The sequence below is a fragment of the Colias croceus genome, chromosome 18, assembly GCF_905220415.1.
Source record: "Colias croceus chromosome 18, ilColCroc2.1".
NCBI classification, from domain to species: Eukaryota; Metazoa; Arthropoda; class Insecta; order Lepidoptera; family Pieridae; genus Colias; species Colias croceus.
The window spans coordinates 9,185,398-9,211,619 of NC_059554.1; the positions used below are offsets into that span (position 1 = coordinate 9,185,398).

At 33.5% G+C, this 26,222-nt stretch overlaps 1 protein-coding gene and 1 long non-coding RNA gene across 2 annotated transcripts in view; both read left to right on the plus strand.

The window, feature by feature from the left end:
• The window catches only part of LOC123699465 (carcinoembryonic antigen-related cell adhesion molecule 5-like), a 95,359-nt gene that overhangs the window by 49,060 nt on the left and 20,077 nt on the right, over positions 1–26,222 (plus strand). The window contains exons 4-7 of the mRNA XM_045646405.1: positions 16,059–16,267; positions 16,861–16,974; positions 18,042–18,224; positions 18,717–18,865. Coding sequence (XP_045502361.1) covers positions 16,059–16,267; positions 16,861–16,974; positions 18,042–18,224; positions 18,717–18,865 — 655 coding nt within the window. The remainder of the gene's footprint in view (positions 1–16,058; positions 16,268–16,860; positions 16,975–18,041; positions 18,225–18,716; positions 18,866–26,222) is intronic.
• LOC123699467 lies at positions 19,171–25,047 on the plus strand. The gene is made up of 2 exons (XR_006752523.1): positions 19,171–19,636; positions 24,844–25,047. It is a non-coding gene; the product is annotated as an uncharacterized LOC123699467 (long non-coding RNA).

Consider the following 26,222-nt stretch of genomic DNA (forward strand, 5'->3'; position numbering starts at 1 on the left):
GTTACCTATAAAAGTTTAAATAAAAAAATAGACAGTTTTGTTCGAATACGAGTTTACAAAGATAACATAAATGTTTTGAGTTTAAAAAATACAATGCTATTGTCTTAATATTTCCTTCATATACTCATCATTCTTACATAATATATAGATCGATATATAAAGATCGATAAGTATACAAAGTTACTTCTGTTTTGGTAGGTACCTAGGTATATAGATGTGGTATATACCATTGATTCGGAATTTCATGGTTTTATTGATCTTTGTGGTACCACATAGTTTATTTTTTAGTCAAGGTCATAAAATATACATTTACACGGAAAAAGGAAAAACATATTGGAGCAAATGAATAATATTTGCTCTTTATCTATTGAAAATAAATCCTTAGAATATAATATTATCTTAATAGCTCAATTAAGAATTCGCATTTAACTAAGTAAATACTAATTTAACTAAGTAAATACCAATACATTAATACTATTTATAAATAGCATTCTAAATGAAAACTTCACTCTAAAACATTTCGAGCACTATTCAAACCTGTCCGTTTTCACTTAAACAAGCTTAATACACTTTCATAATAAAAAAGGAAAAAATAAACATTTTCTTTAGCTTAAATTTTATCGCAGTATAAAATTTCGTCTAATACTTTTATTGCCGTATTCAAGCAATTGTCAGCAGCCTGGGAACTCTGTGATAAAATGAAGAAATTAAGACGAATTGAATTTTAAATACAGGCCTGAAAACATTCTGTTCATTACCCCTACTAAAGATTTTCCTTTGGTTGCAGAAAAAAAAGGAAAGATACGATTTTTTTTTTGTTAAATGCCAAAAGAACGAAATATTCTTGCAAAAGTCGAAGTATTAAACAGACACAACTTGATTTAAATAGCGTGTACATAGTATTATGCCTCATGTTTTATTCAATACTCGTATTAAAAGTGTATGTTTATATTGTGTTGATACCTAAATATTGAAACTAAACAAACTAAACAACTAGCAACTGTAATAACATTATATTTTTATATAATCATCACATCATTATTTTATGAACTTAAATAAATAAAAAGTAAAAAGTCACAGGGACTGCCCATGGAAGTAAAAACTTACCTTATTTAGAATTTTAATATTAATACATGTGCACGCGAACCTATAATAATTATATTCCTTTAGCAAAAAGTGCTCAACACGGCTAAAGAACGCATAACTTCAATAACAATAGCAAAATTCACAATCGAGAAAAAAATGAGAACCCAGCGTCATTTTAATAACTATAATATCAACATTCAAAATCGAGAAGAAAGGGAGTTTCCACAGTAAGGTCTTGGCAATTGTCCAAAAAGCGTTACGAAGGTACGCCAATACAGATGATAGCGTTGGCTGAAATGAATCCTGTGCCTTAATTACGGGAAGCTGAATAAACAAGTGAATTGTTCAAAATAATTGTTCTAGCTTGTTATACCTGCATGGGACTGATTAACTTAATTCACTTTTAGAGCTTTTTTTAACGTTTTATTTGCAAAACATAGTTAGAAAAACGAATAAACAGATTACGTATTTGTAAAAAGCGGCGTCATTGTTCTATAATGATCTTTTCTAAAGTCTAAAGTTTATATAAGGGCACTCTACCGCATCATTTTCTATTATACCTACGTAGTTTCTATTTATTTATGTACCTACTCATATCTTAGTCATTAATTTAATCAAGTATTTTTCCATTCCTTAAAAATATCAAACACACATTGAATTACCTATTCATTTTTTAAAGCTACACACAATCACCTACTCAAAATTACATAAAAAAATGCATAACACATAAACAAAGTAAAGAGATTCCATATATTCGTAAAAGATTTCAAAAACTAACTCTCAATGAAGAATCTGCTATAACTAAAAGAAAATGGCGGTCATAAAATAAAATGTACGCTCCACTATGACAGAAAATTAAGGCTCGTAGCAGGACTCAGTTTTACGACCTCAAGTCTGTTATTTATATTTCAATTACTCTATTTTCATACAATATTTCAATATGAGTGCGGTATGAAGTTTAAATATTTAAATGATGCTTGTGTTTTGAATGAACAACCAGTGCTTTGAATGAACAACCAGTGCTGTTGGTTAGAAAACATTCACATACGCATATTGAGATCTCATAGCATTATATTTTTGAAGTGAAACTTCTTTATCGGGGTTGGAAAAAAAATTAGTGTAGGTAACATTTTTTCGTTACGCGTGACATTTTTCCGTTACGCGCCGTCTTTTTCTTATCCCTACCACGCGTGATTTGACGTATTTCTGTAAAGTTGAATATAGTAAATTATTTTATGAAAAACAAGGTCATAAAGAATAGTACACGCATACTTTTTTTTACAAATCTATCAAATTAAATCTGTAGAAATTATGTGCGGGATTATTTTGTAAAATAATAAAAACATAAGTATACTATTCAACATTGTGTGCGTCCATAATGTACAGTGAAGTCTTAACAATATTTGCCTTTTAAATTAACATGCATCTATCCTACCACTGGCGGCCGTACACGGACCGCTTCAAGCAGTTGAGACCGACCGCTTGAAGCCGCGACCGCGCGGTGAACTATAGGCATTCATTCACCGCCGTACACGTGAAGGCTCGAGCCGTCGCGACCGCTTCAAGCCGTCAACTGCATGACGAAATTCCACCGTGCCGTTGACGGCTCGCGAGCGGTCGTGAGGCATACACTGACTGCTCGAGCCGTTGACTGCGCTAGAGCCGTCGACAGCTCCCACCCCCCCTGAAAATCAATGACTCGACTAGTCAAAAAAATCAACCGCTCGAGCGGTTGGTAGCGACAGCTCGAGCGGTCAACAACCGACGGCTCGAGCAGTTGACGCCGACCGCTCGAGCCGTCTGTGTACGTCTCTCAGCCGTTAACTGCTCGAGCGGTCCGTGTACGGCCGCCCAGGCTTTTGTCATCTTGGTGAGAGTATGACTATGCCAGACAGACGTACCTCTAGGTAGATACATTTATTTTGCGTCAACGTTGCATGACATTGACCACAAAGCTACTGTTAAAGCAATAACGTAGTGTATTAATCTTTCGTTAACAAAATAAATTGAAAAACAAAAGTTACTTTTTTTTAAAGATTATCTGAAAATATGAACATGACTTAGTTCATATTTTCATTAGTGCAGAGTTTTAACTAAGTATCGAAGTAAGTATCTATAAAAGTAGTTTAAATATAAACTCTACCACCCTTTTATAGAACACCTTTTGCTCCAATAGGGTTTGAATCCAATTAAATTACGCATAATGTTCTTAAAAGAAATTAGCACTACCAAAAAAAAAATCATTATATTAAACACACATTACTATAGGTACCCGTAAAAATATAGAGATAGTTTTTTTTTCTCTAGTAGAGCTACATAAGCAGATAAGACGTCTACAGTTACACAACTGACCACTCCAAACCAAACACTCAAAGAAATCACTAAACATAAATCAAGCATTAATTTTTAGTGCCGTAAAATTGTCTAGCTCAGCACTCCCAGGGCCCACTTTATAGCCTAGAAGCGGCATTAAAACAGGTAACTTTATGACCCCTCCCGCCCTCTTTGAGGCATTATTGCAACCTTTGTCCGCAAATTGAACCACGACCGCATACAGCGATTTTAAATTACTTCTAACTTTAACGACAGAATCATTGTGAGATCCTATTATTTCCTTTCTAATAATATTGCTGGGAATTTATTGGAGTCGCATTGACGATTGAATTTTAAGTTTGATGTTGGAATTGGATAAAAACAAGGAACTTTAATGAGTTCTTTAGTGTTTAACCTATGGGTTATTTTATATTTTGTAGGTTCATATATCCCAGTGTCACGCATACATATACGAGTGTCACAAATAAGTGTCGCTTACTCTTACGTAGAATAAATCTAAACTGCAGTGGGAATAAATATGCACTGGAAACTTGTTAAAGTTGTTAGTAACTTATCTTGTGCCGGTAATGAATCCCTAAAAGGCAAAAATTCTAAAAAAAATAAATGTCATTAGCCGCATTGCCAGTTTATCAGTGAAAAAATAATAAATAAGTGACGATATAAAACCAAAGAAAGTAGAAGATAAAGGTCCCCATAAAATCCTTCTGTCTAGATTCTTAGATAATTTACATGTCAATATAAAATGAAAATTCCATTGTTTGCCAAATATCTATTGCATATAACTTGGCTAGTACCCAAGTAGCGGGCATAACAAAGGAGCATTAGGCTGCTTATCCACGAGCGATGAAAACGCTTGATAAATAACTGAAAAAATAATAGAATTAGCAATTTTAATTCAATTTTACTAATATGTTACATATCAATACAAGTGCACGTGTAATTTACGTAATTAAGTATGCATTTATTGATATTCAACATTTTTAAGGTATTTCGGACTAAATTATTCGTTGGATTTAAAAACGTCATAATGACGACATAACGTGATATTTGAAAGAACGAAGAGAAAGAAGCAGTCACAAAATAATTTTGTTGAAACTATTAACGATTCTTCAAAAACAAGTGTATTACAATAATTGTTTTAAAAGCATGAACAAGCAGTAATTATTCAAAATAATCACGATATATTATAACCGCTCGTTCACCACCCGCCAAATTAAAAGAGATTTAAGATGCATAAATGAATTTAAAACTTTGAAATAACTCGTCGAGACGACGGAATGACGAGCGTTTCATTTAAACAGTTCTATTTAAGATTCAAGTGTATTAAACTCGAATGTCGCGAGATTTATATCTTGTAGCATGAATGGAAGCCGACTGATTCATGCAAACAGAGTTTAATTTCTTATCTGTACAAGCTGTTGACCTGGCTCCGTCTGGGTTAAACTACGTGGTAAATCTGGAAAATAAATAGGACACGTGTTAATTAAAAAAAAATTAAACTTATTACCTATCATAAGTAATAGTAAATCCCTACTAATATTATAAATGCGAAAGTAACTCTGTCTGTCTGTCTGTTACGCTTTCCCGCTTAAACCTCTCAATCGATTTTGATTAAAATTTGGTACAGACAATCTTTAGACCCTGAGAAAGAACATAGGCTACCTTTTATTGCGAAATATTATGTACCACGGGCGAAGCCGGGGCGGACCGCTAGTATTTAAATAAAATACATTCGCTTATTTCCTTCAATTTAATGTTGTCTTGCCGTCTAAACTAACAAATAATTTCAAACAGGCGTATGCATTATCATGTAAAAACATTTATCAGTAGTTTTGAATAAACTTAAATAATTAATCAAAACAAAAATCACACCCTACAATAGTAGTCGTCAGAATAAACTTAAATAATTAATCAAAACAAAAATCACACACAATATTACCTATAATTAATTATTACTATTAACTTCATCGAATACTCAAGGGCTAATAAATTTCTCTGAACGTTAATATGGAATTTGCTAGGTTTAAAACGTTCTAGTAATTTCTATGCTTCTGTGGCATGTATACAAGAGCCCTTAAGGGTGCATGTGAAAGGAACTATTTAAATTGACATTTAATTGATGAATAAAGCGGCACTAATTAGTAACCTGGGTAATTTCATAGCGAGTTATTGAATGTATTAAGAACTTAATGGTTTTACCGAGAATATCAAATGGCTTGCAATAAAATTTAACTGAGTTATTAATTTTAAAAATAAGGGCTAACGGCTAAAATTAAAAATTATTTTATTTTGTAGATGTTTCGTTTCAAAACTTGTCAATTTTTTAACACAGGGGAATGGGATTACAAACAATCTCAGTTAAGTTTGTGGTACTGAAAACTCATTTTCGGATCAAATACGTGACATATTCCGTTGTTCGATAACTGAAAAATTTGAAGCTAAAAAAATTTGCACTGAAATAGGTTATATCTTCGTCCTTTACATTTTATTTCGACGAACATCTACTTCATTTACTTGCAGAACCAATACCTTCAATCCATAATATAACCTTATATTTTCAAACCACATCTATACTAATATTATAAAGCTGAAGAGTTTGTTTGTTTGTTTGAACGCACTAATCTCGGGAACTACTGGTCCGATTTGAAAAATTCTTTCGGTGTTAGATAGCCCATTTATCGAGGAAGGTTATAGGCTATATTTAATCACGTTACGGGCAACAGGAGTGGTACCACGGGGGTGAAACCGCGCGGAGCAGCAAGTAAAATATACAATTTCATTCAACCATTATAAAATCCATTTCCCAAGTTTGCATACAATATTTATCACGCAAGGAAATGATGTATCTCTTAGAATAACAGTCGTTAGGCCCTGGCAGGGTTGCCACTGGACAGTCGCCAAATCTTCGCGATGGGTAATGCTTCACTCGTGGCGATTTATCGAGCTGACTGCACTAGACGACATTACTTCAGTTTTTACAACCCTATGAATTGTGAATTGGCTGCGAGTATCTTAGCGTGTTAATTCGAAATCTTATCATTCATTTCATTGGTCGTTATCATTCTTCACTTATATTGGCTATTTTGGCTTTTCCAAAAATTAATTATTAAGAACGCGAATAAAGTCAAATCACCAATCAACATTTAGTTGATACGTGTAATATTCAAGACCAAATATAAAAAATAAAATATATGTAAAACTTGATGATATTTTCGATTATACTGTCAGATCAAAAACATAAAATATTGAAATTGACTCGATAGAAAAAATTCACGAAGTTACCTCTAAATTTCACACTTTTACGTTTTTTACTTGACATGGTAATGCCTATTATGTTCTTTTTTTCATAAACAATTATATTGAAACATTTGTGAGAACTTTGTCCGACCACTTTTTTGTAATTACTTATAGTTTTGGTTTAATCACGATAAAACACTTTTGGCGCTTACTATATTTTTAATTACGCAAGAAATCATCTTGCATCGCACGTTCCGGGAGCTAAAAACATAATTCTATTTCATACATCAGACGCTATCGCTCCGTTGAGACGAGTAGAGCATGCGCAAATTGCTGTGCCGCGCGCCGATTTTTTAATAATATTGTTTCAATATTGTTTTTTTGAAAATGGTACACAACAAAAGAACATTGAAACTTCAGAAACGAGAACTAAAAGAGATTCATATTTAAATGATATCTAACTAATTTTCGAAGATAAGTTAATATAGTATTGTAATCATATTATTAATAAATAATTATTAGTTATTTATAATAAATAATAAATTATTATTTATTAATATGTATTAATATTAAATACGACTTTCGATTCATTTCAGAAACTTTATGCAGGTGAGTTTAGATATTACATAAATATGTAATATCTAATCACACTCACACGAATTTATGCATAAATTCGTTTCCGTGGGCTGAGTATTGACGCGACGATCTTAGGTATACAAACATATATATATATATATATATTATATGGATACAAATATTTCATTCATAGTGTTACATCAATAAAATCAAGAAAGATTTATGGTATATTTTTTTATGAATTATTATATTATTACTTATTACCATTACTACTATGATTACCTACTACCTATTTGTAGATTCCTATGGTTGTTCCAGTAAATAACGTAAATAGGTTGTGAATAGTAGGTATATATAATATAATATTTTCACAATCTGTATTACTAATGACTGGTGCAGTGATGAGTGAACTCCCATAAATAATTATTATAATCCATACTTATATTATAAATGCGAAAGTAACTCTGTCTGTCTGTCTGTTACTCAATCACGCCTAAACTACTGAACCAATTTGCATGAAATTTGGTATGGAGATATTTTGATACCCGAGAAAGGACATAGGCTACCTTTTATTGTGAAATATGTACCACGGGCGAAGCCGGGGCGGACCTCTAGTAAATTATAAAGTTATACCTGCTCATTATTTGAAATCTATCGTAAAATTAGTGTCAATAAAATTTCGTGTTTCGCGTTGTCACGTTATCACGTGTTTTTTCAATTCTTTTTTTATTGTATCCCTTGAAGTACAAGGATGGTTCTCATGTAGAGAAAACGTAAATATGTACGGGCGAAGCCGGGGCGGACCGCTAATTACAAATAAAATACATATCATTCACTAGCTTTCCGCCTGCGGCTTCGCCCGCGTTTTCAAAGAAAAACCCGCATAGTTCCCGTTCCCGTGGGATTTGCGGGATAAAACCTAGCCTATGTTACTCGTGGATAATGTAGCTTTCGAATGGTGAAAGAATTTTTAAAATCGGTCTAGTAGTTTTTGAGCCTATTCATTACAATCAAACAAACAAACAAAGTTTTCCTCTTTATAATATTATAGTGTATGTATAAATAATTATAAAGTTATACCTGCTCATTATTTGAAATCTATCGTAAAATTAGTGTCAATAAAATTTCGCGTTTCGCGTTGTCACGTTATCACGTGTTTTTTCAATTCTTTTTTTATTGTATCCCTTGAAGTACAAGGATGGTTCTCATGTAGAGAAAACGTAAATATGTACGGGCGAAGCCGGGGCGGACCGCTAGTTACAAATAAAATACATATCATTCACTAGCTTTCCGCCTGCGGCTTCGCCCGCGTTTTCAAAAAAAACCCGCATAGTTCCCGTTCCCGTGGGATTTCCGGGATAAAACCTAGCCTATGTTACTCGTGGATAATGTAGCTTTCGAATGGTGAAAGAATTTTTAAAATCGGTCTAGTAGTTTATGAGCCTATTCATTACAATCAAACAAACAAACAAACAAAGTTTTCCTCTTTATAATATTAGTGTAGATTAGTGTAGACAAACACTATGAATAGGGTTGCCAACTTTTTTTACAAGAAATAAAGTACGTATATTCATAATTCATTATTCAGGTCTATGAAGATTATTAAACAGTATTTTAGCAAAACAAACATTATTTATTGTAGTGTGTGCCCTCTGACTAAATAAAAAAAATTGTGAGCGTCTAAATGTAACACATATAATGTGTCTGCACTTTGATGCTGAAAACAGTCTTTTGTATATAAGTACTTTTTTTTTGTTAAACAGTAAAAAGTATAATTTAGTGAAAAACAGTAGAATACTGTTTGGCAACCCTAAGTATGAATACACTCGCGAATGCAAATTCTGGTTTTGTGCGTGTTTCCACTTTCAACTATCAAGTGACGATTTATTTATTTGTTTTGTTTCGTAATTATTATGGTCAAATATTAATAACGAAACAAATTATTATGGACTCGATATTTTATTGTTTCACGGTAGTCGTCTTGTCGTTTGCTCAAGAACGTGAAATTGAATGATAATTATTTTTTTTTTTATAAAGTCAAAACCATTTTCTTTCAAATAAAAACTTGTTTTTATTGAAAACAAAAATCAGAGTGTTGCTAGGAATAAGTATAACATTAAATAGTAATGTTAGGATATCGAAACATTTTTGTATAGGCCTGAACGTTATAGTGGAAACGCGCTCTAAGATCTGAGTAATATACATGTCGTGGCCATATCGTAGATTTGCTCATTTCATGAAATGGCCAATTTAGTTTGGCCAGATCGTTAAATTGCCAACGTTTCACGATTTGGTCATCCACATTTGGCCAGATCGTCGATCTGGCCAAACGTGGATGGCCATTTCACGAAATTCGACCATTTTTGTTAAAGCGATTCGCTTCTGGCACTCGCCGGCCGCTGCCGCGGCACGCTCGCTTTGCTCGCTCGGCTCGTGCGTTGTTTATTAAAGTCTAACCTAACCTATATTTTATACGTTCTGGCCAAATGTCGATGACCAAATCGTGAAACGTTGACGATTTAACGATCTGACCAAACTATGTTGGCCATTTCACGAAATGAGCAAATCTACAATATGACCACGACATACACACCACTAGATATGCAAATATTTCTCCAAGCTAATTTACCTTGTACTAATATTATACTAATGTTGTACTAATATTGTAAATGTGAAAGTAACTCTGTCTGTCTGTCTGTTATTCAATCACTCCTACTGAACCAATTTGCATGTAATTTGGTATAGAGATATTTTGATACCCGAGAAAGGACATAGGATAGGTTTTATCCCGGAAATCCCACGGGAACGGGAATTATGCGGGTTTTTCTTTGACTGCGCGGGCGATGCCGCGGGCGGAAAGCTAGTATATAATAAATATAATATAAACACAACAATATAACATTCATTCAAATCATACAAACAAACAGACATAAACACACAGGCAGAATTTTTTTACGGATTCGTGCTCTATACTGTTTCCCTAATATTGTTTTTTTTGAATATATTACATACATACTTACACTTTTTTACTGTTTTATTATATACGTATAGATTATCATCAATAATTATAAATAAAAAATAATAATAAATTATCATATTACATAATTTGCCATGATTTCAACTTCACTGTTTTATATAATTATTTCATTAATATACTAACTACCGAAAATACGCGTAGAACGAGCGAAGAATATTGTGTTTAATTTAGCGTCCGATGAACTTTACGTAAGTACGATGAGCCGGGTGCGGAGTGTATGATGGAAGAAAGATTGCGCGCGGCATGGCGCGCTAGGGCGGGGCCCATAACTTTAGAAATTCTCTGCCTTTATGCCCACTCTTAATATTAGTCACAAATTCTTATTAGGTGCCTTCACTTTTACCACTTCAAGGTTGATACGTATAAATATTTAAAAAATAGTATATATTTTCTATATTTTGGTCAATAGAAAAGCGCTTGACTACGATCTTTTCTTATGTAAAGCCAAGATAGCTTTCGATGAAAAGCTCTATGCAGACGGTCCGGATCACTCATCTATCATCACACCAATCGTTTCAAGTTATTATTTTATTATAATACCTAATAAATAGCTTTTATTTAAAACAAACAAACGAGCACTACAACCATAATATCTATTACGTTATCTCAATACAGCAGTACATAAATTTTGGTAAAGAAGTTTAAACAACCTCGAAGGACCAGTTCTTACTACTACACGAAAACTTGCGACGAAATATTTGTATGCAGGCCGTGAATAACAAGCGAAACCGTTGAAGGAAGCTATAATGAATATAAAATGGCAAGGGCGTCTTAAATAACAAACCAGAAGGTCTTGTTTACTTTGAATTATCATTTTCCGTTAAGAATTATATATTATTCTTGTATAATTGCGCTGGTAATTACTTATTCGATGATAATAATTTGTGTGATATGAAAATCTGGATGTTTTGTAAGAAAATATGTTTTCTAGGAAGACGTATCACTATTGTTTTTATGTGATATGAAATTCAATATGTTTGTTGTAGTAACAACGATAAGTGTATAATATGTATGTGTATCCTTTATCATAGTTATTATTGCACTACCCATTTATGTATTTATGTATAATTTATTCCTCTATTGTACTTTGGTACAATTGTTGTCTGGAAGAAATCGCTCTAAGCGATAAGACCGCCAATTGTACTTAGCGTAAGTTATATTTAAGTGTTTGTATTTCTTGTTTTGTTATCTTTAAGTACAATAAAGTATTTATAAATAAATCAATAATATGTAGCTTATGTGTATATTTGGCATCTTAAATTCCGACTTTATGAATTTTCCCGGTGACAGTTTGATTGACTGTGGTATATACTAACATAACTAAGTACATAAATATGGTGCTGTATATTACCAAAAACCTTTTTTTTTTTTATTGTGGGGAAATCTTCCAAAGATACCCACGGCCCCCGGGGAAGGAGCCGTGGGTTATGTCGGATTCTTACCGACTAAAACCTCACTGTGTTCCGTCGAGCCGCTTTAATGAGGGGGCCGCGGGTATTTGTTAGAGTTCTTCCGCGACCCCCTCGGACCAAAAACCTACCTGATAGCATCTTACTCTGGAAGGCACGTCAATACTATTTCAAACTTTACGTCGTTATCGTTCATAAATTATATTAGTTGTAATGATATCTCTTTCAGTCCTTGGTTCAAATCATCTTTGAGTTAGTTACTCACTAATCTCTAGGCAAATATCTTAAGGTATAAAGTTGTTATACCTCAGAATCGTATCGTATCGTATTGCGTGACCCAATTAGTATCAAAGCCATCTAAACTGCTACTATAAAAATACTGTGAATTTTAACTTTAAGAGTATTCTCGGGTACCACATAAAACGAGTTGTGACTCCGTTTACTACTTGCTTTTATCATCGCAAATTAAAAGAAAGATAACTTGAGTGGTGGAAAATTATGAGCAGTTTTAATGATACCTTTGTTTAACGGATATCTTTATCAACATAAATTTATTTTATTTTCTAAAAGCATTGAAAAATAAAAGTCATTTTTATCACACGTATAATTTGCTAAACATTATCTAAGGACATAATAAACATACAGCTTTATCGCTTAATATAACTGAAATATAACTGAGTATAACAAAAATGTTAGGTAATCATTCCAAAATAGATCATAAATAAAAACTCCCATTGCCACTTCTTTTAGCGTTGTCAATAGATAAACGCTTGTTGCACAGAAACTTGGTATTTTTCTTACAAAAGCAGATCTTAATCATCTTTTTGGGGAAATAAAGTTGATTCTGCATACCAAAGAAAATTAGCTCTATAAAATATCAGTTGATCATTTTTTGTTAGGATCATAGTTAGAAAGAAAGAAAGAAACTCATATAATTTAAACTAAGTAATAGGCCAAAAAAGTAGGTACTAAATAATTAATATAAATGCGAAGAAAAATAAACAATGCATTTAGCACGTGTAAGTAAAGCCCAGTCTTCAAAGCCTTTTCATTCTTGCTTTGAATTTAACCTTTATAAGTTAAATAAATAATAGAATAATTAATATTCCCAGAACTCCGAAACCGAAGCCTTTTCACACTCTTATTGAATTTAAGAAATATTGATTTAATATTATTTTATAGAATCTTTCTCATATGATTCTGAACTTTTAACGATTTTAAAATATCCTCCATTAAAAATTACTCAGAAAAATAGTTTTGTAACTTTTTAATTGGCCTATTCATAATATTATCATGACCAATCATAATATTATGATGTTACTAGCTTCCGCCCGCGACTCCGTCCGCGCGGATGTCGGTCTTCGCGTGGATGGTTTATTTCTCCATTTTGAGTAACTCTGACAATGACATCTTATAAATATCTATCTGACCCAAATACGGCTAGGCCTATAATAATACGCAACGTGTGTTCGCAGTTCTACAGAACAACGTCTATGGATAACTGAAAAATTAAGATTTTTTTTCTACGTATTTTTCCAGGATAAAAAGTATCCTATTTTACGCCCAGGATAATAAGGTATAATTATACCAAGTTTCATCGAAATCGTACCGGTAGTTTTCACGTGATGTCTTCACATACAGACAGACAGACAGACAGACAGACAGACAGACAGACAGACAAAAATTTTTTTAATCACATATTTGGGTTTGGTATCGATCCAGTAACACCCCTTGCTATTTATTTTTTCAATATTTTCAATGTACAGAATTGACCCTTCTACAGATTTATTATATGTATAGATTTTTAGTGATATATTCAAAAATAGTAGTTTTTTTATGTCAAAAAATACTTAACGAGACCTTACACATCCGCAAAACGTTCTAAACAACGTCATATAAAAAGCAATCGCCATAAAACAAACACGGTACATATCGCAAACAAACTTTATTGATTCCTCTTACGATCAAACATTTTGCACTGGACAGTTTCCAACAAGACTGTATTGCTTCCTTCCTCCGACATAAAGAGTTGTTTTAAAATGACTCACTGTTGCAATTGTGCATTTTGGCATCACTTGTGTTATATGAATTGGAAAAAATTGCAGCCGCATTTTAACAATACGCTGGGGCTTTTGTATTTTGACTATTTGCTTTGTGTTATTGTAATTCATACGCTAAATATGCGCCACGAATAAGATATTTACGTATTTTCGGCAGCTGTTCAGGATTTTTTCAAATCTGCATTTAAGTTATAGTTTTATAGTTCCTCGTCAACTTGGAAACAAACAAACATTTATTTGCGTATTTTTGAAGACAAACCCCAATAAAATGTAAAATTTTCTGCATAAATTTTCTACAAAATTTATGCTCCGTTATTACAATGTAAATTAGGTACATTCTAATCAGTTTCCTGATCGAATCCAGGAAATTAGACGATCGAGCTTCAATTGCTTGTTATAACAAGACGTTATTCCCTCAGGAATTATGATATTAACGTAGTAAACACAGCAAATAATATGACATTTATGATACCAGATAACTGATATATTGGACGCTAATCCGAATAAATTGTATTGCCTTGAGCAAGCTACCAATTATAGAGTATGGCCGCCAAAAATTGTACATTCAAGAAAAAAAAATGTCCTTGTCATTTTATATAGCACCAGATTTTTTTATATAGTAATTATGGTAGTTTTTAAATAGTTTCAGCTTCACTATGTTATATTTATCATTATATTAATAATTTAAATTAATTTTGAGTGCCTTTAACAAGCTCAATATTTTTTTCTTTGAAATGCTTATTTTCCTTTCCATACTAAAATCATGTGTCCCACTTAGTCATCTCACACTTTGAAGTCACAAAATTATGCAAAAATCTACTGATACCTGTAAAATTTTGGTATTTCTAAATTATTCTGTAAACTTGTGGATAGTTTTAACAAGTTCTAACAAAAATAACATAAAAGAAATTAATATAAAACTCACTTAAAACTATGTCTCACTTTTTTTCACGAATGATACTTCACGCACGGTTACCATAAAATAACACCCTAAATAACTAGATATCCAAGCCACAAAAATATTTTTAAGTAGTGGCAACACCGATTTACATGTTGGAAAACCTTTAGAAAAAAAATCGCCATTTTGTTACTGTCAAAGTTAATCGAAAGGTAGTCGGCATTTTTGCTTCGCAACATTTTAATAATTTTGAGTGAGAATTATGCAAGGTAAGAATACAAATTTACTATATTATTTAAATTATGTGTGTAGCTTTAGTGTTCTAGTAACAAATCAAACTATGCGGCGTCTTATTACTACAATACTTTGGCGAATAAAGGCTTTTTAGGTTATGTCCAACCATATTTTTATTCACGAATGATACCATGTGTTACTATTGTGTTACGTAACATCCGTGAGCGGCTCTTAGGGGTAGTACTCACTAGAGAATCTAAAGTTAAAAATTTACTTTTTTACATAAAGAGAACCCACTTCAAAAACTATCATGTTTCGGAAGTTAGTAACTTTTTTACTGTAATAATTCGTATTCGTAATTAATATCATAAGTTGTGAATGATTCTTGCATTTGTAAGTATTATAGAAATACAAAATTTGAGAAATAAAACTTTTTCTTTAATATTTAAATTTGTTTTATTGAGTTTTAAAGTAATTTAATCAAATAATTTAATTAACAATATAAAACAGAAATGTAAAAAAAATCTCCTGCATTATTAGTTGTAATGTACACTAGGCTTAACAAAATCACGTATGTTACTATCAGTCACGTATGTTACTGTGTGTTACGATTTCACGACTGTTATTGTACAATATTTGGCGGCCATACTCTATATTGTCTGATGTAAATATTAAAAACCTGTATTACAATACAAAATAATATATGAAACAATGGATTACTAGTTAATCGAAATATTATTTATAAAAATGCTCGTAAAGTATTCGCCTAGGTTGATCCAAGACTGATAGAATATCTTAAAAAATACAGCCTTAAATTCACTAAACACTCAATATTTTATGAGTTTGTTTTAGAGCTTGTCAATTTCTTTAGAAATTAAATATTTACGTTTATAGGTACTATAAGTTTCTATCATACACGAATCGAACAAAATAAAACCAATAACAAGTTTTTCATATTTGTTACGGTGCGTACAGATTATATAACATTGTGTTATATAACACGACAAAATGTACTGAAAAATTGGTAAGTATATATAACACAATGTTATATAATCTGTACGCACTTTTAAACATTTACTTTTGTCAATGTTGAAATGTAATTCAATTGGCCATATTATTTGTGAATACGTCTACGTTGTTACGTATCCCTTATTTCCTTTTCGCAGTCTAACCTTTAAATCTTGCAGGGTAGACTTCAGAAACGGTCCACCCATCCACTGGGCAGTAGCTGGCGAGTTCGGAACCAGGTCACACTTCGTTCTGAACGAGTCGGATCCATCATCAGCTCACCTGGTGGTTGAGAAGGTGACGCAACTCGACGAGGGAGTGTATAGATGCAGGATAGACTATATTGATGCACCTACTAGGAACTATAGAGTAAATCTGACTGTCATTGGTAAGTAGATTAATTCTTTATATAGGACTAGAGTTCCGCCCCGGCTTCGCCCGTGGTACATATTTCGCAATAAAAGGTAGCCTATGTCCTTTCTCGGGTATCAAAATATCTCCATACCAGATTTCATGCAAATTGGTTCAGTAGTTTAGGCGTGATTGAGTAACAGACAGACAGACAGACAGAGTTACTTTCGCATTTATAATATTAGTATGGATTTGAAAGAAGTTTTAATGTGTACCTTCTTTGCACTTTTTTGTTAGGGAGTAGTTTTAACGGACTAAAAACGTGATTTATTTAATATTTATCTTGATATACTTTATTTAGAAATTGGAGTTAAATTAAATTTTAGTTACATAACATTCATTATAATAGTTCTAAATACCGTGAAATTCTTTAATCTATAATGAATCAATTAGAATTTTCACATAATATTTTTCCATACGAACATACAAAATCTAATTAATACCACCAAAACAAAACTAAACACTTTAAATGTCAAGAAAGGCTGCAAACAAAGTTACATTTACCTTCAAAATATACAATTGTAAACTTAATCATTTCTGTTTACATAACTAATAATGTTTGTTTGTCAGTCCCTCCAGAGTCCCCTCGGGTGCTGGATAGCGAGGGGAGGGAGGTGGAGGGGAGCCTGGCAGGGCCGTACAGAGAGGGGCAGGAGCTTAAGTTAACTTGCCAGGCTGATGGTGGTATGTTAATTTCATTATATAGAACTAGCTTTTCGCCCGCGTCTTCGCCCGCGTTTTCAAAGGAAAACCCACGTAGTTCCCGTTCCCATGGGATTTCCGGGATAAAACCTATCGTAAGTGTTAATCTAAGTTACCCTTTATATGTGTGCTAAATTTCATTATGATCGGTTCAGTAGTTTATGCATGAAAACCATACATACATACATGCAAACCTTTCCTCTTTATAATATTAGTATAGATAGCATTTAAGATAGTGTTTGATACGTAACATGTGAAAATATTTACACAATATTTTTTTGAAAAATGGAATCTACGAGGTTCATTAAAATAATGGCGTGGAGGTCAATTAATATATAGGCGAAATAAATGAATTTAATTTGTATTTACCAGTCTATCTTCATCAAATTCTATATTAAGATGAACGGTAATATTTCAGGGTTTATGGTTTTATTTATTTACTAGCTTCCGCCCGCGACTCCGTCCGCGCGGATGTCGGTCTTTGCGTGGATGGTTTATTTCTCCATTTTGAGTAACTCGGACAATGATATCTTATAAATATCTATTGGACCCAAATACGGCTAGGTCTATAATAATACGCAACGTGTGTTCGCGGTACCTACTACAGAACAACGTCTATGGATAACTGAAAAATTGAGATTAATTTTTTTTCTACGTATTTTTCCAGGATAAAAAGTATCCTATTTTACGCCCAGGATAATAAGGTATAATAATTATACCAAGTTTCATCGAAATCGAACCGGTAGTTTTCACGTGATGTCTTCACATACAGACAGACAGACAGACAGACAGACAGACAGACAAAAATTTTTTTAATCACATATTTGGGTTTGGTATCGATCCAGTAACACCCCCTGCTAGTTATTTTTTCAATATTTTCAATGTACAGAATTGACCCTTCTACAGATTTATTATATGTATAGATTAAAAGAGTATTTTGACGTTGTACACTTCTATAATATATTTTTTACAATATTCTCGTATGCATGTATAAATGATCATATTTAATGTTCATCATAGCCGTAGCTTTCTCTGACAATCTTCCACAGGTAAACCCCCACCAGACATAACCTGGTACCACGGGGACGACCGGCTCGCGATAGCGCGCGACGCGAGCAGCTGTCTGGTGCGCGTTACTCTGTCTCGGGAGATGAGCGGCGCGAAGTTAAGGTGCCGAGTCGACCCGCCCTTGTTGAAGACCATAGTCAGGGATGTCACTTTGAAGTTGTATTGTGAGTTTTTTTTTTGTGAGTTGTTCAGAGTATGGTGTTATTACTTGCCTTGTTCAACTTCCTAGGACTAACATAATATATTTGTGAACACTATTTTCCGGTTTTCCTACAATTTATGGTTAACTTTAAATGTCAATAACAATTAATATTTACAAGTCAAAATTAACCAAATAGTTACTTTCTCAGTTTTAGCGCGATAAATAAGGATCAATTATTTTTTTGTATCTTTGTGACGTACAGACACCTAGCTACTTAAATTATTCTTAAACAAAACCTACATTATATCTATATTTCACAATGTAACAGCAATATTTTTTTGTCTCATATCGGAAATTATACACGGTATAAGTTCCTTACCTTAAAAATGGCGAATAAAAATTTAGGAAGCTACGAGTTTCGTAGCCAAGTGCTACGACAGTTAATCGTAGCACATACTTTAATACTACGCTTACTAAATTTCATAATTTACTCATATTTATAGTTTATACACAGTGAAACCACAATACGTTCGAGTGACGGGAGGAGGTCCCACCAGAGCGAGTCATGAGCGTTCTTTCGTCTGCACGACGCGGGGGTCCAAACCAGCTCCTAATGTAGACTGGTTTATTAATGCCCAGAGGATTGACTCTTCTCTAACCCAGGTAAGAATTTTATCAAATATAACCATAAGCATAGTCAAACATCTTGAATATAGAACTCAAAATATAAATTGCATCCCATTCTTTATAATCGAGTGTATGAATTTTTTAAACACGAAAGTTCGTAAGAACGGATGTACAATGTTTGATCAGTCTTGATGGAATTTGGTACTAAATACGAATTGTTTTTTTTCTGGTGGTAATCGATAAATTTATGTATGCTTATAAAATTGCTTATGCTCCTAAAGAAATCAAAAATGTTTGAAGTTTGCAAAGGGTGCGGGGTAAACAATTATACACATGTTATGTACCTACATATAAGATTAGAGGATGCATGGGGCCACCCAAGAAGCTGCACCTGTTAGGAATTGCGACATCGCGCACACCTGCGCTTCCAGAGAGTGTTGCGGCAATCATCGCCACCGCGACGCTGCAGCTACCCCGCCGAGGAGGACGAGCACTCTTAGTTCTAACATCGAACGGGAGGGACGTAGGTTAAGTTAGGAGTAATTTATTATGTAATTTTTTTTACAATAAATAATTTAAAGTAAATTTCGGTTTTTTTTGCGCCTTCGCGGGCCGGTCGATATAATTGGCGCAGTCTTGTGGATGATCCTCGAGAGCCGTCTCTCGGAACGCGAAACTACAAGCATCGAGAATTGCCATTCCATCGGAGGGACGACGACGGGGACCAAGAACCTACATCTATTGGCCGCCGCAACGCGAAGGGTATCCGAACATTGATACTGCAAGAAAGGCCGAAATGAAAATCCTGTAAGTACACTAATTCTCTTAGTGACTTGCCATTCCTAGATTTGTAAGTTTTCCTAGATTACCCATTCACGGGAACCGAGGAACTGTAGCGCGTAGGTTTAAAATATTAATTCATCGCGAATTAATTTTCGAATTTTACAAAATCAAATTGTAAAATTCAAATATAGATATTAGGTTGATAAAAGATTAATAAGTTTAAATATTAATTAATTACGAATTAATTAATTTTCAAATTTTGCGAATTAATTCATTTCATAATTCAGATATATTAATTAGGTAAAGATTATTATTTTTTTTATATTAGTTTAACGAAGTTAATAAATTTAATTAAATTTAATATATTTTATATTATAAGTATAGGAAATACAGATATCTAAAATGTCAGATTTAGATAAAATTTTTAATGCACTTAGGCTTTTGCCAGAATTCGATGGTAATGTTAACGTTTTAACAAGATTTATACATTTAAGTGACCAATTGGCTGAGGAATTTATAGAAAAAGATCCCGGAAATACTTTAAAAACTGCCGCGTTATGTAATGGTATTTTAAATAAAATCACTGGGCCTGCAGCCCGAGTTATTAATGCAAACGGTATACCTACTACTTGGCACGGTATCAAAAGCGTATTAGTTAATAACTTTTCTGACCATAGAGATGAGACCGCCCTTTATAACGATTTAGCCTTATTAACGCAAGGTCGTAGCTCTCCTCAAGAGTTTTACGAAAAATGTCAACATCTTTTTAGTACTATAATGACGTATATAGCATTACATGAAACAGTCGTTACTACTCGTGAGGCAAAAAGGGACCTGTATCAAAAATTAACACTACAGGCTTTCCTACGTGGCCTACGAGATCCGTTAGGCTCACGTATACGTTGCATGCGCCCCGCAACCATTGAAAAAGCATTAGAATACGTGAATGAAGAACAAAGCACTTTATACCTTCAACAACGTAATGAAACTTTTGATAGGAAACCCCACGTACCCTTTAGAATGCCGTACTCGAATGAACCGTTTTATAGACATAATGATTTTAGTGAACCTATCTCTTCTAAACTACAGCCTTTACATTCGTTCAGACCGCAATTTAAGCCACCAAATTTTAATCGAAATTTTAATCAACCACAGGGACCAGCACGTCCTACTCGTACTATGCAAATTTTCCGCGCTGCACCCCCTAACTATAACCCGCAGAGCAATACGTTCAGATTACAGCCTAAACATCCCGCGCAACCGAAACCGCATCCTATGAGTGGCGTTAGCCATTACGTTACAAAGACTTTACCACCAACACCTTTTGCACGCGCTCATGATTGGTCAAAATTTGGTAATCCACCCCCGAGTAATTACTTTAAGACTAGGGAGATGAATCATAATGAATATATAGATAACGAAGAATATTACTGTACCGATTTATATCCTTATGAGGATAACTATTATAATAATGAATATTACTGTACGGAATATGAACCTTATGTACATTGCGAACAGACAGACGCACCTGAAAATTCTGATGAAACGTGTGACGTACGTTCAGAACACGATCAGGATTTTCAGAATCCACCAAAATTAGAAAAACCAAAATAGAATTAAATCTACACACGCAACGTCAACTTCCTTATATTCAAATTCATAATCCTCCACTTAAATTGTTAATTGATACTGGAGCTAACCAATCTTTTCTTAGCCCTGATGCAGTACAGAGATATTTTCCTGACGTTACTCTTAATTATGACCCCTTTGAAGTAAGTAATGTTCATGCTGTAACTCGTAGTAATTATTCTATAACATTACCTAGTTTTCCTGAATTTAATGACCCTGACGATATTACATTTTTCGTTTATAAATTTCACAATTATTTCGACGGCTTAATAGGTTCAGATTTGTTAGATAAATGGGAAGCATCAATTAATTATAAAACTAAAACTTTAAATACTTGCAATGCTACGAATCGGTTATTAGTATATGACTCACGGAACGCTAATCTTTATGAGGACGTCATACCCGCAGGAAGTAGTAAATTAGTTAGATTACCTATAGATGTTGAGAATGGAGACGCTATTATACCGGAACAAATTATATGTAATTGTCATATTTCTGAATGTTTAACGAAGGCGAAAAGCAATCGCGCTATCGTGGAAATTTCTAATCCAACCCGTAATGACGTAATTTTTTCAATGGATCGACCAGTATGTGCCGAGGTTTATAATAACGAGTGCACGCGCACCAAACGTTCGTCCGACCGTGTGAAACAGGTATTATCTCGCTTGCGTACTGATCACTTAAATAATGAGGAACGTTTAAATTTAGAGTCATTATGTTCACAGTATGCGGATGTATTTTATATAGAAGGAGAAACCTTAACATTTACGAATAAAATTAAGCATTCTATTAGAACTAAGGATGAAATACCGGTTTATACGAAAAGTTATCGCTATCCATTTATTCATAGACAGGAAGTACAGAATCAGATAAGTAAGATGTTAGAACAGGGTATTATTAGACCATCAGATTCAGCATGGAGCTCTCCTATTTGGGTGGTACCTAAAAAGGCAGATGCATCCGGCAAAGTTAAATGGCGTTTAGTTGTTGATTTTAGAAAGTTAAATGAGAAAACTTTGGATGACAAATATCCGATTCCTAATATTACAGATGTCTTACATAAATTGGGTAACTGTCAATACTTCACAACGTTAGATTTAGCAAGTGGGTTTTATCAAGTAGAAATGAACCCAGCTGACATTCCAAAAACCGCTTTTAGTGTAGAACATGGTCATTTTGAATTCTTAAGAATGCCCATGGGTCTAAAGAATAGTCCGTCTACTTTTCAAAGAGTAATGGATAATGTACTGAGAGAATTGCAAAATTCTATTTGCCTAGTCTACCTAGATGATATAATAGTATTTAGCACTTCTTTACAGGAGCATATCATTAATCTTGGGAAAGTGTTTCAGAAATTGCGTGAATCCAACTTTAAAATACAAATGGATAAATCGGAATTTCTTAAACTCGAAACCGCGTATCTAGGTCACATTATTAGCAAAGATGGGATAAAACCTAACCCAGATAAGATATCTGCCATCCAAAAGTATCCCCTTCCGAAAACTCCAACCGATATTAAACGATTTCTAGGTCTATTAGGTTATTATCGGAAATTCATACCAGATTTCGCTAAAATCACGAAGCCCATGACACAATGCTTAAAAAAGGGTTCAAAGATAACATTTTCTAAAGATTACATTGAATGTTTCGATAGGTGTAAAACATTATTAATGAACGATCCAATTCTCCAGTATCCTGATTTCAATAAAGAATTTATTCTTACGACTGATGCGTCGAATTTAGCCATCGGTGCTGTACTCTCGCAAGGCCCCGTTGGTTCCGATAAACCAATTGCGTACGCTTCACGTACACTTAATAGTAGCGAAATTAATTATAGTACGATTGAGAAGGAATTATTAGCAATTGTCTGGGCAACGAAATATTTCCGTCCTTACCTTTTTGGCCGCAAGTTTAAAATTATAACTGATCATAGGCCCCTTCAATGGGTCATGAATTTAAAGGAACCTAATTCCCGTCTCACACGTTGGAGGCTCAAACTTAGCGAATACGATTACACCGTAATTTATAAGCAGGGAAAGCAAAATTGTAACGCCGATGCTTTATCGCGTATTCAAATTAACAATGAGGAAACAGATTCTTTAGCGGTTAATCCAACAGAAACAACACCTTCGTTAATAAGAAGAAGTTCAGATACAATTACTGTTAATTCAAATTCAAGTACGATTACTGCACATTCGAAATCAAGTACTCTTACAGCAAATTCCGACACCGTCACAGTTCATACTGACGCGGAGAACCCAATTCTAGATATACCTATAACAGATCACCCGTTGAATAAATTTAAGAGACAGATAGTTATTACTTTAATAGATAGAGTACCGAGTAAGCCTATAATTTCAAAACCTTTTGAAAATCATACTAAGATAGATATTAATGTTAACAAAGCGAATATTGATAGCGAAATAGTTTCACTAATTAAAAAATATGTAGATCCTAAGATAAAAACTGCAATTCTAGTTCATCCCCCTGATGCTATGTGTACTATAGTTCCAATAATACAGAGTAATTTTAAAAGTTCATGTATGGATTTAGTTCTTACAAAATTAGAATTGCAAAATGTCAAAGATTACTTTAAGCAACAGGAAATAATACGAAATTATCATGAAGGCAAAACTAACCATCGCGGAATTAACGAAACTCATTTATCTTTATCTAGGAAATACTTTTGGCCTAAAATGAAGGAAGCAGTAACTAAATATATTAATGAGTGTAGCATATGTGGTCAAGGGAAATATGATAGAATTCCAGTAAATCCAAAATTTCGAATCGTAGTTCCTCCTACAAAACCTTTTGAAATAGTACATCTCGATTTACTTAGTATTGATTCTCAGAAATATCTCACTATAATAGATGCATTCTCTAAGTATGCTCAAGCATATTGTTTAAAGGACGCAACCGCAATAAGCGTAGTTCAGGCTCTTTTGACGTTTGGTACACATCATGGCTTACCTATGACTGTCGTAACGGATCGAGGTCCTGAGTTCACGAACCAAATATTCAGTGAATTTGTAAGGCTTCATAGAATAAATCACCATAAGTTATTAGCTCATGCACCTAACGAAAATGGTATGGTAGAACGGCTTCACTCAACTTTATTAGAACACATACGTTTACTAAAACTTGAACGACGTGGTGAATTAATCATTAACTTAATGCCGTATGCTGTTCTTGCCTATAATAGTTCGATCCACAGTTTTACGAAGTGCAGGCCTCTTGACATTATAACCGGTCATTTAGATCCCCGCGATCCTGTAGATATCGATCTATCAGAAAATGTCTTACAGCAATATATGCAAGAACATCGCGATAGTATGCAAAAAGTATTCAAAATTATTAATGAATCGTCTTTGGAACGCCGTACTCAAATTACAGAAAACATTAATAGGAACCGCGAACCCGAAATACAGTATTATCCAGATCAACAAATTTTTGTAAGAAATCCTAGGGCTAGTCGACAAAAGACCGCACCGCGTTTTACGCACGATACTGTACTGGCTGATTTACCTATTCATATCTATACTAAGAAGAAATATGGCGCTGTTGCTAAATCTAGGCTTAAGAGGGTACCCAAATTGTTACAGAATCCTTCCTCTGATCCTGTGCCAGATTCAAGCAGAAGATCCCACCCTGACTAGCTTGGATGACGGACCTGGTATATTACCATTTAATATTGGAACTGCTAGAATTGTCACTCATTATCATTCATTTTTGCAAATTATTAATTTAAAGGATATTCGTGATAGTATAACCATAGTAAAGGATCAATTAAATTCATTAACGCCTAATTTTCACGATAAATTATTTTCGCTTTATAATTCACATATTGAACACTTGCATTATAAGATTATTAAATTGTCAAATCAGTTGGAAACTTTTGAACCCAATCGCATAAAGAGAGGTCTCATAGATGGTTTAGGTTCAGTTATAAAAAGTATTTCTGGTAATCTAGACTATACAGATGCAATTAAATATGATACCGCAATTAAATTATTACAAAATAATGAGAATAAATTGGTCACAGAAATGAATAATCATATAAGCCTCAGTAAAGATTGGATAGAACAACAATCTGATATTTTAAACAACTTAATTAAAAATCAGGAAAAAATTGAAATAGCTATAAATGATTTAAAGGCCAATAATTTAAACGTTACTCTATACATAGATTTAATTCAACGCGTAGCGATTTTATCAGATAATATAGATGATATATCTGAAGAATTACATAGATTAGAAAATTTATTAGGTTTTATTCGTGCGAAAAGTACGCATCATCTTATGTTCAATTCAAATTCTCTAAAAGAAATGCTAAATAAATTAAACAAATTTTATGGTAAAGAGCAAATCCCTCAAGTTAATTATAGAGAATATTTTGATTTAGTTAAACTAGGCTATTATTATAGTAATAGGAATATAGTTATAGTTTTTATGTTCCCGGTTGTCCTTCCTGCTACCTTTGAATTATTTAAATTATCCATAGTTCCTAATAAAGATAGTAAAGTCCTAATTCCACCCTATCCTTTTGTGGCAATTCACAACGAGGATTTTATGTACATGGAGGCAGAATGCCCGAAGTCTGGCCTAGGGTATCTATGTGAGGACAAGCTGAACCATCATCGATCCAAAAATGACTGCGTGTATCACCTTATTACCACGCAACGAGTCGTCGCACCTTGTCTCTTCACGCCTGTGGAGCTCGGAGCGCCCGCACTAGAAAAATTAGACGACGCCCACTACGTCATCAGTTTCCCCAAGCCATCAAAAATCCACTTATCATGCTCGCAAGATCAATATGACGTCATTAAAGGAAGCTACTTAGCCACAATACCCAAAAACTGCATTCTTCAAACGGAGGCTTTCAAGATAGTCAATCGAGAAGACCATATCAAAGGACAGATAATGAAAATTGCAAACCTGCCAGATTCCAGCCAATATAATACAGATGAAGAAGTTCTGAAGT